Raw genomic sequence first — 16,870 nt, 5'->3', positions numbered from 1 at the left:
AAAATTGAATCGTGAGAGGTTTTTTAAATCATCTTAAACCTAATATTATGTCTTTACCTTAAAATACCAGAATAACTGAGTGGAAGACACAACACACTCTATGTCTGAGGGTGAGGCTATCTGATAAACTCCATACATTAGGCTTGTGGGAGACAGAATTTATGATTTTGACATATACCTGGTTGAGGGTTTGAGATTTACTTTTTCACGAAGCAGTCAAAGCAAGCCTGGCATTGCCACACTTCAAATTACTGAAGCAATGACAGTGAATTAACTATTTGGCAGCAAGTCCACAAACAACTCTGAATGTCTCAGGAAAACACAATTTACTGGGGAGTTTCCATCCAAGTCTGTAGCACTTTAAATGTAGACATAACAAGGAAAGGGGGTGGGGTGGGGCAGAAACACACATACATAAGCACCTTCACACACAGATCCTTAAGTGATTATTTTCATCCTTTTTTTTTTTTTAGAAATAAGCAAAGTACAGACAAGGGTCTCATGAGAAATGGGTAGGATTCCCTAAAAGTTTAGACATATTTTATTTTAGGTCCCTTGCAAAAGCTACCATTCCTTTTTTTTTCCTTTTCTTCTTTATTTTTTTAAATCATTCACCAACTTTTCTCCACACATGTCGAAAAGGTCTTAGATGATCTGAAAGCTTCACTCTCGCCCTGGAAATGTTTAAGTTTACCAATAAAGATGTTCTACCTTCAAAGCTACGGGAGTAATACATACACAAGACAGTGCTACTGGTTTTCCAGGATTCTTGGAGAAAAATCACGCTAAGAAGGAAAATGTGCTCAGGAAAAGAAAAGGAGGGGAAAAAAAAAAAGCATGGAAAACATCTTTTAAAAATGCCTAGAACAACACTCGGCACCAAACCACGGAACTGCTTTGCTCTGCTGTGTTTCATGCTTCCTCTGATTATTTACACACCATCAAAAGCCCTTGTCAATTACCTGTGTCTAAAATGTGGACTCTGACGTTTGAAAGGGTTTTATTAATTGATCTCAGGGGCGCATAATGAGCTTAAAGGGCTTACCCGCGTGGCCCCGGGGGTGCTGGCTCGAGGCGGACATCAGCTTGCAGCACACCATGAGCACATAGGCCAGAAGGAGCCAGTGTGACAGCAACACTGACTTAGCAGAGACTCTCATCCTGGAGAGGAAGCAGGACACAAGTCAGTGAGGGCTCAGTGACGAAGGTTCTAGGGCAAACACACAAGCACGATCTGGGGGAAACTGGAAGAAATCAGTGAGAGATGCTCAGTGCTGGATTTCCCCCACACACACACACACACACCACCACCCCCAAGGAAAATGAAGGCAAATCAAACCGGATTCCCACTGTGCATTAACTCAATTTTCAATGAACAATTTTTATAATTACAAGTTTTCCAAGTTAGCAACATGCTTCGATGAGAAGTCTATTTATGAAGCCCCACTGTGTAGCTTGACTTGTCCTGATAGAACAAGGAGGTAACATACTATTTTATATCATGAAATTAGAAAGCTACACACTTAGAGTTGGATTCAAATAAAATATACATGGTGTCTGCATCTCAAAGAAATCACAGAAATTGTCACACTCAGCCCGAGAGTTTTCTCCTGGTTTCTCTGTGTATTAATAAATGATTATCAGTCTCAAAGTTTGGTGAGAATATGGGCAAGTACAGATGAATATAAAATAAGCTTAACTTCATATGGATGTCAACAGATGAATACATAAAGAAGATGTGGTATATATATATATATATATAATGGAATATTATTCAGCCATGAGAAAAAGGAAATACCGTCATTTGCAACAATTCAGAAGGACTTTGAGGGCATTATGCTAAGGGAAATATGAAGGAGAAAGACAAATACTGTTTGATCCCAATTATCTGTGGAATCTAAAAAGGACAAACTCAGAGAAACAGAGTAGAGTGTTACTTAGTAAAGGTTGGGAGGAGAGAAAAATGAGGAGAAATCGATCAAAAGGTACAAATTTTCAGTTATAATATAAGATTAATGTTTGGGGATCGAATGTACAGTGTGGTGATTATAGCTAATAACATTTTATCATATACTCGAATGTTGCTAAGAGTAGATCTTAAATGTTCTCACCACAAAAAAGAAATGGTACTTATGTGACAGGATGGAGGTGGTAGCCAATACAATGCTAGTCATCATTTTGCGATTCATATACATATCAAACCAGCACATGGCACACCTGAAACGTACACAATGTTTTGTGTCAATTATATCTCAATACGGCTAAGATAGATAAACTTAACTTCATACAGATGGACAGTAGCAAAACAGGTGCTCAAAGACAATTCAGCTCACAAATGTGGGTGTGTAGTCTACTATTCTCAAACCCAAAAGAAATTAAATAAAAATAAAATATCAAAAGTGCATTTTCAGGGCACCTGGGTGGCTCAGTCAGTTGAGTGTCCGACTCTTGTCAGTTCAGGTCATGATCTCAGGGTCAGGAAATGGAGCCCTGCATCACGCTTCATGCTAAGTGCAGAGTCAGCCTGAGATTCTCTCTCTCTCTCCCTCTGCCCCACTCTCTTTCTCTCTCTCTCTCTCTCAAAGAAATAAACATATAAAATCTTTTTTAAAAATGTATTCATTCTTTCCTCAATTTTCTTTTTATTTTAATTGAAGAATAGTTGACATCTCTACTAATTTCCTACTCTTTTTGACATTACAGGGAAATTATAACCTTATTAACTTTTGTTTGTTTTTTTTAATTAACTTTTTCAAGCAAAGTGGATCAGAGAACTTGGTATTTGAAATTTCAGTGATATTAGGTTCTACTTGACATATGTATCATGGTGTCTATTGTATATAATTCACCACATTGGAGCTAAGGAACCCCCTTCACATAAATATACATACATACATACATATACATGTCATGTATAAACACTTATGGTTGGACTCCCATTTTGCTCAGTAGAGACAACGCTCCTGAAGTTCTAGAAGGAAGGATCTAAGCAGCCCATGGCTGCCAGCAGCATCTCAACCAGAATCCTGAGTCTGTGCTTAAGGAAAAGCATAGTCTTGGGGACCTAGCACCCAAATCATACTAAATAGAACAGGTTCTACCTCCACCCTTCCCTCTTAGCCTCTCACAATTTAGTCAAACAGATCTTGTTGGAAAGGTATCATACAGTTCATGGATCTGAGACTCAGTCTGCCTTTGAAGCAGCCAGGGCAAGGCAAGGTTCTAAGATCACCTTTGAACAACTCCAAGTTAAAGGAGACACAAAGTGTTGGCTTCTTTTTGCCATTGGCCTTGGAAATCCTGAGCATTCCAAAGTGACACCGGGTCTCTCCACTTTAAAGGTCCTACACCTGCTCTAATTTCTCAAAACACCATCTTTTGTCTCCCCTACTTCATCTTGCATGCACAGAAGATAGAAACCCTAGGAGTGGTTCAAAAAGTGGCAAAGAAAATATGTGGGTCTATGTGAGCTTCTAGTATTATTATAGTTGACCCCTTAAAAGATGGGGAATTTCAGGCAAGGGGGCTCTTTGAAAGGTATGAATAATTCAAAGACGCTGTAAGGGGGGGGGGAAATAATTCTTCATTCCTAAAGGGGACTCTGAGCTGTGCATCATAGTGTCCATCAAACAGAGGATGGCAAAAAAAAAAAAAAAAAAAAAAAACAGAGGATGGCATATTCAATATGCATAATTTACTTTGTGAGGCTCTGGAGTCATCCTCAAGAGGAGAATCATCCCTTCGGGTATGAATGATTGTGCCATGCTCATTAAAATGTCATAGGAAGAGGTCTCATATAGGAAGCCCATCCCTGCCTGGGCCTGTTTTGCCCTCAGTTCCATTCTTTTCCTTTCCTCTAGGTCACTCCCATTGGCTGCATTTTCCTGAATCAACTGGGTTTAACCAAGAGGAGATGATAGGAAGAGCCTGGAGGATGGATGACAAAAAAAAAAATAGAGGTGTTTTTTCTCCCCACCTTCTCTGTCTTGGGCAGGATCTATGGAGCGACCATCTCTCCTCAATAGTGCCAGTTCCTGCCAGAAGACCCACTCTGGTTCTAGCTCCCACTGAGGGTCCCTTCCCCCAGGTGTGGGAAAACAGTACTTCTTCCCTTTGTGCTACCAGCTCTGGGGATGGTAGTAGCTTCCTACTGTTCCTTACCTGTGGGCTGCCTCCATGCCTTCTGCTTGACTTCTCTGACTCTCCCTTTACAACATATGTTCCCTGAATTCAATTCCCTCTGTCCTGCATTATCAGAATGATCTGTTTTCCTGGCTGGATCCCAACAAACCCCAAACCTGAAGTCTCAAGGGCAGCCATTCCATTCTGAATGGATAATCCCTGATCCATCTTCGTGCATGGACAATTCTATGTACCAGGATCCTGGGTGAAGCTTCCCATGCCTAGAGCAGATATTTGCTTCACAGTAGCTATTACTGCCTGGAGAAATGCTAGGGGACAAGTAGATAGCTATTCAGCAACCATTTTTTATTTTAGTCAATAATCCAGACCCCCAGCGAAATGACTTCTGACCTACGACATCTACCATAATACTTCAACATCAATTTCTTCCCCCCTTGAATGTTTTGTTCAAATGTAAAACAAAATTGGCTTATTTTTTAAAATCTCACCTATCACCCTACCGAATAGCCAAAACACTGCTTCTTTACAAATGGAAATGATTTCAAAAATGAGAACTAAAACTTGAAGAACTAGGATTTCCAAAATGCTCAAAAATTCAATATAAAAAGACACCTTTTATAAAGGATCATCAACTCTAGGAGTCTCCGTTTTGCTAAATTCTCACTGCTTCATAAAAAAAAATATCTCTAGGTGTCTGTTAAAATCATTTTACCTTGGTGACTTCATAAGATTTGGTTCCAGTCAAGCACAATTATTTCAGGATGGATTTCAGAGCAACTCCAAATTCCCATTTGTAGCGAGGGCCAAAAATGTCTGCAGTTCCAAAAAATTATCTTAGCTTGTGAAGACCTATTTAAGAAACAACAGGGATAGGAAGTCATTAGCATTTTAATATTGAAATGATACAGATTTCTAGTAGCAAAATAATGTTTTTTTATGATGAAACCTGCAGTTTTCAGGACGAGGTTGGCAACCAGATGCATCCACATTTGTAACGGGTCCTAATATATGAGGGGGAAAGGACAGAGAATCCAGGACTCATCGACTAGTCACAGATTAGTTAACAGAATACAGTTGTAAAGTAGAAGTTATCTCGGCAGCAAAGGCATTCCAGACTTGACAGAGGATCCCAAACCATTCATGATGCCAAATTTCATTCTCCCCATTTCATTAACAATGGGATGAAAACAGAAATTGGAGATGGCCCATTCCCAAGAGTTCTGCAACTTGCCCAAGCTCACAGAGCAGTGGAAAAGCCAGCATGAAGATCTGAATTAGCTTTGTGAGACATAAATCTGAAGATGTGGCTAAACAAATCTGTGAGGATCCTTTCTGAAAAATGTTAATGGGAGGAAGAGAAAAAACATCTTTGCAATAGAAAACATCACACCAAAATACCAAGAACGCTTGTTAATACCATAATTGAGATTCAACACACTCCTATAATGCACAGACCTAAAAGGACTTTTCAACTCAGCGAAAACATTTTTGCAGGAAGGATTCAGACATTTCCAATCAAAGACAACTCAAGGAAAAAAAAATGGACCACGAAATGACACCGTTTTTAACATTGCTAAGTTAAAGATAGCCTTCCCGGTGGTGGAGATGGGAGAAAAATAATGGTGTGCATCAGTAAATATTAAAATTGCAAATCTGAGATAAAAATGAGCCTTGCGACACAGCCTAGTTACTTTGGAATCCCATGGAATCCATTACAAATCTGCCTCAAAGCACAACTGAGATTTTTCTCTTCTTTCGTTCTCTTCCCCTGAAGATAACCACACAAGTTTGCCCAGAGAATTCTGTAGGTGACAGACTTGCAGACCCAGTCCCTTTGAGGTTAAAAAAAAGAGAGTAAGCCTTGAGTGAATAGCTCAACAAGAGGGAAGTGGCTTTGACTAACTGTACAAAATATAAGGAACGGGGTGGGGGGGGGGGGGGGGCCTTGGAAAATGTTCATCTCCCACCTCCTCCAACTTTATTAAGTATGTTTGTCCTGATGTCCACCCAAGGGCACAGTGTGACCTTCTGTTATTGGAAAGAAATACACAGTATAATTTTTCAGAATCTATCATAATGAACTTCCCACATATTGGAAACCAAAATGACCTTTCCTAGCTAATATTTATCTTGTTTTCTTCACACAAAAGGAACCACTGGGGACTCTTTTTTCAATTCATTAAAAAATGGATCCATCAGTGAAAAGAAATGTGATCTAATAGTTCGTACGCCAGACAAGGAGCCAGGAGTTTAATTTTAGGCTGAGCAGTAACTCATTCGGTCAGATTTTCCCAGGGTATACCCTAGGCATTGGCTTAAAAGGATTAACTCTTTCTTGTCACTTCTGAACTTGAGTGCATTCAAGACCATCCATAATTCTGTGCATGGCACCAAAAGCATTTGCTCCCAGTCATTTCATTTCTCTCTCTTTTGTTTCCCAGCCATACCACACTGATTTCTAGCCAGCCGCTTCCATACTCATTTGTCTTTAAAGAGTCTCAGAGCTTTTCAGGATAAAAGACACTGCCCATATCTAGACTGAAGAAAAAATTATTCCTGGGGGCAGCTGGGTGGCTTAGTCAGTTAAGCATCCGATTCCTGATTTCAGCTCAGGTTGTGATCTTGGGGTCAGGAGATCGAGCCCCACATTGGCTCCGTGCTGGGCATGGAGCCTGCTTGAAATTCTCTCTTTCCCCCTCCTTCCACCCCTACCACCAGCCCACTCCACCACCACCCCCCAAGTCTCTCTCAAACACACACTCAAACACACACACACACACACAAATGTTTTCATGTGTCCAGTCATTCTCAGAATGAATTTCAAAGACTCAGCATTTAGATGCTGGGCTACATTTTTCATCTTTCCCCTTACGTGTTGGTACTGTACAGACAGTCACTCTTTTCCAGCCAAAGAGCAGAATGCCTGTTTATGTTTCCTGGTACCAAGAAATTTTGAGGTTCCCAGCCAGAGCAGACCAGTCTTGTGATGTTTAATTTATTTCTGTTGTACGCAGGAAAGAATTCTGCATCCACTTGATATTTTTATCAAGGAAATAGTGAGGTTTTACCTTTCTTTTCTCTTGATCTATTTGCCCTCACCATTAGTAGGGTGAACTCCCTAAGGGGATTATTCTTTTGGAATATAATCATTTACTTGTTGCAGATAAGCACCCTTGGTATATCTATGTTGGTTTTGCTACACCCACCTCACCCCACACATGTCAATCTGTAGAGCATCAAGCTCCTCCTCATCTTTTCAGTCTCAAAATTTACAGGGAAGAAATATCACAGTTCCTTTTAGAATTGCAAGACACAACAACCCTAAAGCTAGATCTAATCAGGACGAAAAATCAGACTAACTCAAATTTCAGGGACATCCTAAGGCGTAATTGCTTTCGAAAGTGTCAAGGTCATGAAAGACCAAAAAAAAAAAAAAAAAAAAAAAATTCTGAGGAATGGTTTCAAATAAAGGAGAGACCATGGCAATGGAATTCAATTGTGATCATACACTGGATATCGGGACTAGAAAAAACACACACACACACACACCTCAGAATAAACTGCACATACACACATACATTCACACACATACACATATATGCATACACATACACAACTCTAAAGGACATTATTGGGACAGCAAAGAATTTCTAAATATAACCTGCAGATTAAACCCCAGTGTTGTTTTGGGGCGCCCAGGTGGTTAAGTGGTTGAGCGTCTGCCTTTGGTTCAGGTCGTGATCCCGGGGTCCTGGGATCGAACCTGTTTCTCCCTCTACCTATCCCTCTGCCTCTCTGTGTGTCTCTCATGAATATGTAAATAAAATATTTAAAAATCAATCAATCAAAGTGTTGTATCAACATTAAGTTTCCTGATTTTGATCATACTGTAGATAAGAGAATGTCCTATCACCAAAAAGTACACCCTAAAATATTTAAGAATAAGGAAGCAAATGGCTCCACCTTATTTTCAAATGATTATAAGGAAAAAAACAGACAAAGGAAGGAAGAGGAAAAGAAGGGAGGAAGAGAAGAATGAACGAATGAATTGAAAAACAAATGAGCATCATGTGAGTAACTAGTGCATCTGGGTAAAGGGTCTATGGGAATTCTTTGTCCTATCCTTTCCACTTTTCATGATGTCAGAAATTATGTCAAAATAGGACATTAAATAACTAATTAGAAGGCTTCAACTCATAAGATACACAAAAATGATTTAGAATTTATTATCAGTCCTAATTAATAAGGAGAGTTGATAATTGGAATGTTCTAGATAATCCGACTCTGTGAGCATCCACCCAAGCTTACTTGTTTTTATTTAAAAGGCACTCAGGCCCTGTGTTAAGCACATTAAAATATTAGTTCACTTGACAGTAGGATTTATTTATAACCTGATATACAGATGAGGATTTTAGGGCATAGAGAGAATAAATGACTTGCCCAAGGTCACCCAGCTAGCAAGCAACTATGCCAGGATTCAAATTCAAGCCATCTGGCATCAAGGCACCTACTGTTCCAGTTCCTGTAAAATTACTTCCAGAAAGTGTTAGTTCCTCTTCATGCTTTAGTAAATAGAATGAAAACAAATCTATCTTTCTTCAGGAATTCAAGACATTGATCAGCATCCTAAAGATGAAATCTCTGGATTTCATTTATGGAAAAATGTATACAGGCCATTGGACTGAATTTGCAAGCAGATCGGAACTTGGAGCCGAGGAGGTCTTCTATTAACCCCTAAATATATTTTGCTTCATCTCTGAAAAGCTGGTGAAAAACAGTGATTCAGAATTGCTTCAGGGATCTGATTTGCTGCAGATTTATTAAAGGCTTATGTCATTTTCCAAATTAAGACCAAACACGCAAGAATTCTAAAGTCCTTGAGTACTTAAGCTGCCATTTTTCAAACAGATGGGAAACAACCACACTTCTGATCAGAACTCTTCTAAAACATTTCAGAGAAAATCCACCAGAGCCAGAGCATAGCACACGAAGGCTAAATCACTTTTGTTGATTTCGATGAAGGGATTCAGCGTCAGAACAAAACAAAACAAAACAAAATGGATTTTTGCCCATGCATCCACTCAGACTCATTTCCTGACAAACTCCAATAGGAAAGCATTTCTGTGGCAATACAGCAAGGCAAGGTCCTCCCTTAATCACAAAGGAAATGGTCCGCATGCTACTAAACAGCATTGCCCTCTCCTGCCTGCCCACTGGCAGGGGACGGTTCCAGGTCCCACCCTGTGTCACCTCCAGAGTGGGTGCAGATGAATAGTTGGCTATTTCCAGCAGCCAATCTGACCTCCCAGGGTGGGATCTCCTGAGATGGCAAGGCGACTCCAGTTCTCAGCCCTCCAGGTACCAGGGTGCAAGTTGGAATAATTCTTCCAGCTATTGATAGACAAGGTGGCAGCCTTAAAAGTTTGGACATTGTGGTAAATCATTTTACCACACTAAATTCTACTCACTCAAGACAGAAGATGATATAAGTAAGAAACGTACCCTAAATGAGCAACCTGGACTTGGGGAGTTAAAAAATGGGGGAGGTGGTTATGAGTGGAAAACAGGTGAAAAGGTGATCCCATTCAGTGATGTCTTGTCTGAGAAACAATGGGCATTTGGATATAGAATTCCTATATAAAATAATTCATCATTTCTTCAGGCAGAAACGAGGAGAGATGTTTCCATTTCCAGTTGCTTAAGTAACAAAACCACATTGAATTGTCTTCTGGAAATTTTCAAACAGCTTCTCCACAAAAATATGTAAAACCACACGTAACCTCTCTCTTAACAAACTTATTCTGAAGCCAGTATTAATGAGCTTCTGTCATTTAAGAGTGTCTGATGAAGGTAAATGTATTTAATAGGTTATCGACGCTTATGTGAATATATTTCAAACAGTGATGCATGGCTGATGCCTCCACTGGGTTATCATTTATAGTTATCCCATGATGCATGGAATTACTTTGTAATTTAGGGCATGTTCACCATCATATGTTAAAGTGGGCACGTTTTTCTGCCAAAATGTGGTATACGCATGTCATAAATTGCTTTTTTATTGCTTGCTTAAAAATATCTATGGAGAACTTACTACTGAGCCATTTTACAACATATTAAAGCATGTTGTAAATGAGCCATTAAAGACAATAACTGTGTCTATTAAATATTAAAGAATTTTATAAATGGCATTTTAATTTCAAGTGTTACCAGTACCATCTCATCTAAATTAGGTGGTGGGGAGTTCTTTTAAAAAGGCTCTTCCAGTTGGAGATGATTTAAATAAATTAAATAGACATGCTGTGTTTTTATAAGGTTCGCACACTGTCATTTTAAGAACTGAGAAATTCCTTAAATCCACACAGCATCTTTATTTAATGGCTGTGACACAATCCTTTCTAGTGGAGTTATGGGCAAACAGTACATTTTGTTAATGAAGAAAACCTCTAGCCTTCCAGTGACCATGCAAAGTACAAAAGCAATCACCACTAAGTGATAATGGTTCATAGAGAGCCTATATACATAAAATAGAGAAAACAAACTGGCAAGTTCCATGAAATAAGATGCACTCACCAAATTCAGGGACACCCAGCAGGACTCCACAGCTCGTTGTCCAAGTGAAATCGCCCGAGTCTGGGGCTGAACAAATGTGAACGGTAATGGCAATTTAGCCATAAATCTCTCAAGGCCCAATTATCCTTACTGCAGAGGGTTTATTTCTTTTAATTAGCCCAGTTTTTAATTGGAAATTTTCCTCTCATTTCTCATTTTTCAAATAATCAAAACAGAGTGTCCAAGGATTATAACATAATAAATAACCACCATAAGAATATTTTGAAGGCTACCCACAAGTTGCCAAGCACTTGAATTTCTACCTAAAATGTTTTTATGTGATGTGATCTAACTTCTACATAAAAAAGATTCATAAAGTAAGTTGTACATAAATACCAGTAACAGTACTTGTACTACTTTAGTCATTATGATCTTGGCTGGGGCAGAGGGTTGGGGAATGGTGGGGCGGGGGGGGGGGGGGGGGGGGGGGGGGTCGGGGTCTATTCACTTACAACCAGAACCTAAACCTCTTGAGGGGAGGGTTGATATCTTATTTCTCTTCCACCCTAATCTCTAACATAATGTCCTGCACATCATGGATGTTCAGTATGCTGGGTTAAATAAATGGATAAATGTGAAGTTTTTCATTTCACTCCCAAATGAATGGTCACTTTATTTCTACGACCCTAAATTCCATAACTGTAAACTAATATAGTTCAACTGGAAGACGGCCAAGGTGCCTTCCAGCTATAATAACGACCCCCAGAGCATTTTAGGGAAAACACCGTTTGATTCAGCTATTGATAACATACAGCTCATGGACATATATACACAGCAAATTCAGCTGTGACAGCATTACATGGCAAAGCAACACCCACTGCAGACAATATTGGCCATTTTAATCTATTAGTGAGATAAATGCTTCTTAAGAGCTTAATCTAAACCTTTATTACATTGCAACCTGAAAATCATCTTTTGTTTGGCAACAGTGCCCTCCTGTGGCCAAAAAGGGAAGCCTTTTGACAGTGCTAACATTAATTGTTCTACCTTTTTGGTAGATAAGTACATTTTAATTTTTTAATAAAGCCATATTTAGAAACAGAACATAAGCTATCCTTAAATAAACATAAGCTATCAGATAATTTAGATAACCATAACATGCTCAATGACATCACAAAAAAAGTTAAAATATACCAACAGCTTCTAAATGAAATAGTAATTATTTATATGGAATACTACATATAGTAAACACAAGACCATATTGGGGTTTTGTATTTGTTGCATTCCTGTTACTTCCATAACACAAGTCAATGTTACAATCTATCAAAGGTCCCCGAGCTATTTAAAGAAGCTCAAAATACCCTGGCCTGTGTATACCAAAGCCTACAAGGTGCTGGCTTTATATCAAGATGTGCTGTGGGAAAATAGAGAAAGATTAATTCCTGTCCATCCAGAAGTGATGATCTAACTGGAAAAGACAAAATCCATAGGGCAACCAAGAGGGTATTTGGTATTGTCTTTCAGAATAATAAAAATAAAGACTAACAATATCATGAAAAGTAAGTTTAGGGAGGCTTCTGTAATCCAGGAAAACTTCCTGGAAGAGGCAACACCACACAGAGCAAAAGGAATAAAGCAATACTTGGAGAAAGGAGTAAAAAGGTGTTTGGAGATTTTTAAATCTATGGTTTTATTTGGTTTTTGCTTTTGATGGGGGAAGGTCTGCATACACGAGTGGGTTTGTTTTGCTTTGTTCTGATTTGAGATGGTGGAAGAGGTGGAAAGGACACTGAAGGAAACCATAAACTCGGGGAGAGGGGAAAAGGAGAGGAAGCATGTAACAGGGACAGACCACACGTGGAAGCCCTACGGAAGGGCTGGACAGTCTTCTCTGCTGTCTCCATGTTCATGGGTCACCTCTGCGTGATTCTTTCAACATATGTTTTTCGGTCAACTCTCCTGCAGCAGGCCCCAGGCTGGGCGCTGTGCACAGAGGATGGATAAGGTCCTGCGCATCCTGGAGCTTGCATTCCAGCATGAGGAGATGGACAGACAGGTAAACAAGCATGAATAAGGTTACTGTGAACTGAGATCAATGAAACCAAGGAAACAAAAGCAAAGAATATAACAGCGACTGATTTGAGATGGTGGAAAAGGTGGATGAGAAGCTACCTGGACCCGGAGGGGGTGCTCAGGGGTGGCCTGTTTGAGAAGAGGACTCTGACACAGGGTGAATGACACAATGTGGACTTCCAGGGGGGGCAGTGCATCCCAGGTAGAGAAACAGCATGGGCCTACAGGACCCCTCCCCCACCCCAACTAAGCCTGGGATAGTCAGGAGCAGAGAGGCAGGCAGAGCAGAGGGGTGGGGGGCAGGGTGTGAGCTAGGGGAGTGTGGGTTACGAGATGATGTCAGAGAGGTCCCAGGGGCAACCAAGGGGGAGCTTGCAAATCATAGCGTGGAGCTGGGATTTGATTCCACCTGTGAGGTGAGAGTTTTAAACAGGACAAAAATTGAAGATGGGTTTTCAAAAGTACCCTCCAGCTGCTGGGTGGGGAATGCACTCTGAGGGGCAGGTGTGGAGAAACTACTGCAGTGTCCCAGCAAGAAATGGTGATGGCTTGAAGCAAGATGGTGACAAAAGAGCCAAGGAAAAACTCATGTTCCAAAGACTAAATAACACTTGCATACAGCAGATTCCTAATACACATTTGTGAATGAAGAGTGAGTGCCCAAGCGAGTGAGTAAGCAAACTTCCCTTTTCCCTTCATTAATTCTCTCTAGAGCTGGTGTCTATCTTACCAGTGAGCACAACAAAATTACTAACTGCCTTATCTTTGCCCTCAAGAGAAAAAAAAAAAAAAAAACTAGCAAAACATTTTATCAACTCCTTGCTGGATGCACAATAAGGTCTCAACCTAGAAGTGTAAGAGCATGAATTTGGGCTTGAAACTAATTAACACTGTGTGGCAAGCACACTTCAATTTTATTTATTTTTTAAGATTTTCATTTATTTATTCATGAGAGACAGAGAGGGTTAGAGACTTTGGCATAAGGAGAAGCAGGCTCCCTGTGGGGAGCCCGATGTGGGACTCGATGCCAAGACCCCAGATCACAACTTGAGCCAAAGGCAGACGCTTAACCACTGAGCCACCCAGGCACCCTCACACTTCAAATTTTAAAAAAGAGAGACAGAATTAATTTGGCGAGCTATCTTTTTTTTAATTTAAATTCAATTAATTAATATATAATATATTACTGGTTTCAGAGGTGGAGGTCAGTGTTCATCCCTCTTCTGTAATACCCACTGCTCATTATCTTAAGAGTAGAGCACTCATGAGGTCAGACTGCTTTAGAAGATGTCCTCTTACTTACATTACTAGGTCACATTAGATACTCTGTGGAGGAAAACTACTGAACTAACTTGCAAGATCCAAGTCTCAGGTCATGATACCGAGAACACTAGTTTTTATGTTAAGGACAATGCACATCCTAGAGTCAATCATATTTCACTCTTCACTTAAGCTACTAGGAAGCTCAGAGCCAAATTTATAGTCTACCTTCAGTAAGTGAATAGAACCTTTCACCGTGTGTTTTATACACTAAATTTATACTTAGTCTGTTCTATTTTCTTTCATTTCCTTTATCTTTCATTTCCCTATTTTTAGAGGCTTTCTCAAATCTGTTCTGATGGGGACAGATACAAATACGTGAATATATAAACAAGACAACCTTACTTAATATTCTTAAACAGATCCAAAGTGCGATTGGCCTATCTCTTGGTCAATATCTCTTTTGTCTACCCATTCAACTCATTATACCAAAACTCCAAATTCCCACCTTGACACAGCTACCTAGGATAAAAGAATTATTCCCAAATAATAAAATGAAAAATGTTACCTACACTACACAACATGGGAATTAACAGGCAATGACTCACACTGGGATTCACAGAAGGGTTTCCTGGTAGATAACAAGGTGAGGTAATGGGTCAAAGGAGTGGTAGGGTTTGGTTTAGGAGAGGAACAAAGTCAGTTGCAGGCAATATAGGGGTAGCTGATTATATACTTGGGGGCTGAGGGTAAGGAAAAAGGAACTTTTCAAAAGAACTTTCACATGCTAAAGAGGACCTGCTAGATAGTGGAGGCCTTGCCATTGTTATCAAGTTAAGGCTGTTTTTCCCTCTAGCAAGTCATTAACATCAAGATAGTTGGGAGCTTCCTGGAGAATGGTTACACTCTGCTGCTTTAAGTATCTGTCAATGGGCTGCAGGTTATAAGGACGTTTAATTGTATCTACATTTCCTTCTGGAAGCTAGGTTATTGATAAAAAATGCTTTGTTCTTTTAATTATAAGACATTTGTAAACTGCGGGAGACTTGCATCTTGCAGGATTGTAATCTCTATAAATTAACTATTTGTTTTGCCTTCCCTTAGCTTTAGGGCAGCCAGGAGGGCCTAAGGAAGGTCACACACTTCACACCTGGGGGGGGATGGGACACGACACATTTTCGGGGTGTCAGTTTCTGTTTGGTCCTCACCTAGCCTTCTGTTCCCTCATCACCAGGGTTTGTGCAACACAGAAAGTCCCATTCAGAATGCCTCACAGTCCAAGGAGGGAGTTGGAGGAAAGATAGAGTCCTCTTAACAATGAACACTGTTGAGGAATACATCACATAAATTCCAGCCATAAAATAAAATAAAATAAAATAATAAAATAAAATAAAATAAAATAAAATAAAATAAAATAAATAAAATAAGTAAATTCCAGCCACATATCTACTCTTTCATGTGCAAACATTATGAAAAACCTATCAAATATTTCCAATAAAAACTTGTCATCTGAGTTGAGATGGGTTGTAAGTGCACAAAACACATCGGATCTGGAAGACTCAGTACAAAAGAAAGAACCATTTCATTAATAATTTTAAATATTAATTACACTTTGATAGGACAGGAGTTTAGATATGAGGGCTAAATAAAATATATTATGAAAGTGAAAAACAAAATTCAGGCCTATGGGAGTTACCACAAGTGTTATCCACAGATAATAATTCACTGTGAATTATTTTTTTTTCTTCATTTGAGAAGACCTTTTGCTGCTCACAGCAACTGTCTTAAACTCCTCCTATGATTTGATCTCATTGACTCAGATAAAGGCCTATGAGACCATTCCTCTTATTCAAGATTTAAACAAAACAAAACCCAACAAAACAAAAAACCCAGCTTATATTTATAATGCATTACAACCAAAAACTGACTTTTAAGAAATTTCTATGCCCAGGCCACATTTTCACACAAGAATTCACTAATCATGCTCCATTTGGGCATCAGGGAGACATTCTGACAGCAAGTATGCCCATATAAGGAAATATAAGGAAATCAAGGAGTCATGACCCCATAATTCCAACACACAAGAGACCACTCACTTGAGATTTCTAAAGCAGAAAAACACAGGAAACTAAGAAAGAATAACCTCTCTTTCTAGTCCTAAATTTATGCCCTCAAGGTAATAAATGCACTATTCATCCCCAAAAGGAAGAAATGCATGTAAAAACTAAGATAACCATAATCTGCTGCATAACATTAAAAAACACAAAATGTAGATTTATCTTTGCGACCGGACAGGACCTTTAATCTTTAATTAAAATAACAGATCACCTGAAAACCCATCAAGTGTAATCAATTCCAAAGCACCTTTGTACACAGGAGCCGGGAGGAGCTGAAACAATGAAATTCCAATACTTTCCAGTCCTTCATAGCCTTTCTGCCTCAGGGACTTGGCCCATGTGATTCCTCTGGTTCTGAGGCAAACACGCTGTCCTATCTTTCTCCACCTAGTTACTTCCTGCTCAATCTTCATCACCTCCTAAGGGAGGCACTTTCCTAATTACTAAGTAAAAATCTCCAAATTTTATTTAGCCTTTTCTTCTTGATTACGCAGAATTGCATTGTTATACAAAGTTCCACGAAGACCAGAATAGATGTCTTCTCTCAGCATTGCATCTCATCTCCAACACTTGGTGCTGGACCTGACATGTGCCAAGCATTCAACAAATATTGAATTAATAAATGAATTTGAAAACCTAACCGAAGTAGGATGTCCGATCCCCTTTCCCTAACAAATTTGAGTTTTCAATCACAGTATTTACTTTGTGGCAAATTGTTTACTACAGAC

General features: G+C 39.4%; 1 protein-coding gene across 2 annotated transcripts in view; it reads right to left on the bottom strand.

The window, feature by feature from the left end:
- The window catches only part of TAFA4 (TAFA chemokine like family member 4), a 165,105-nt gene that overhangs the window by 114,060 nt on the left and 34,175 nt on the right, over positions 1-16,870 (bottom strand). For both annotated transcript variants that reach the window (XM_038565883.1, XM_038565884.1), the window contains exons 2-3: positions 4,856-4,992; positions 1,046-1,161 (exon numbers count right to left, since the gene is read on the bottom strand). In XM_038565883.1, the coding sequence (XP_038421811.1) occupies positions 1,046-1,161; positions 4,856-4,869 (130 nt within the window). In that variant the 5' untranslated portion in view covers positions 4,870-4,992. The remainder of the gene's footprint in view (positions 1-1,045; positions 1,162-4,855; positions 4,993-16,870) is intronic.

This window comes from Canis lupus, chromosome 20, assembly GCF_011100685.1.
Source record: "Canis lupus familiaris isolate Mischka breed German Shepherd chromosome 20, alternate assembly UU_Cfam_GSD_1.0, whole genome shotgun sequence".
NCBI lineage: Eukaryota > Metazoa > Chordata > Mammalia > Carnivora > Canidae > Canis > Canis lupus.
This window is presented reverse-complemented; position numbering and strand designations above follow the sequence as displayed.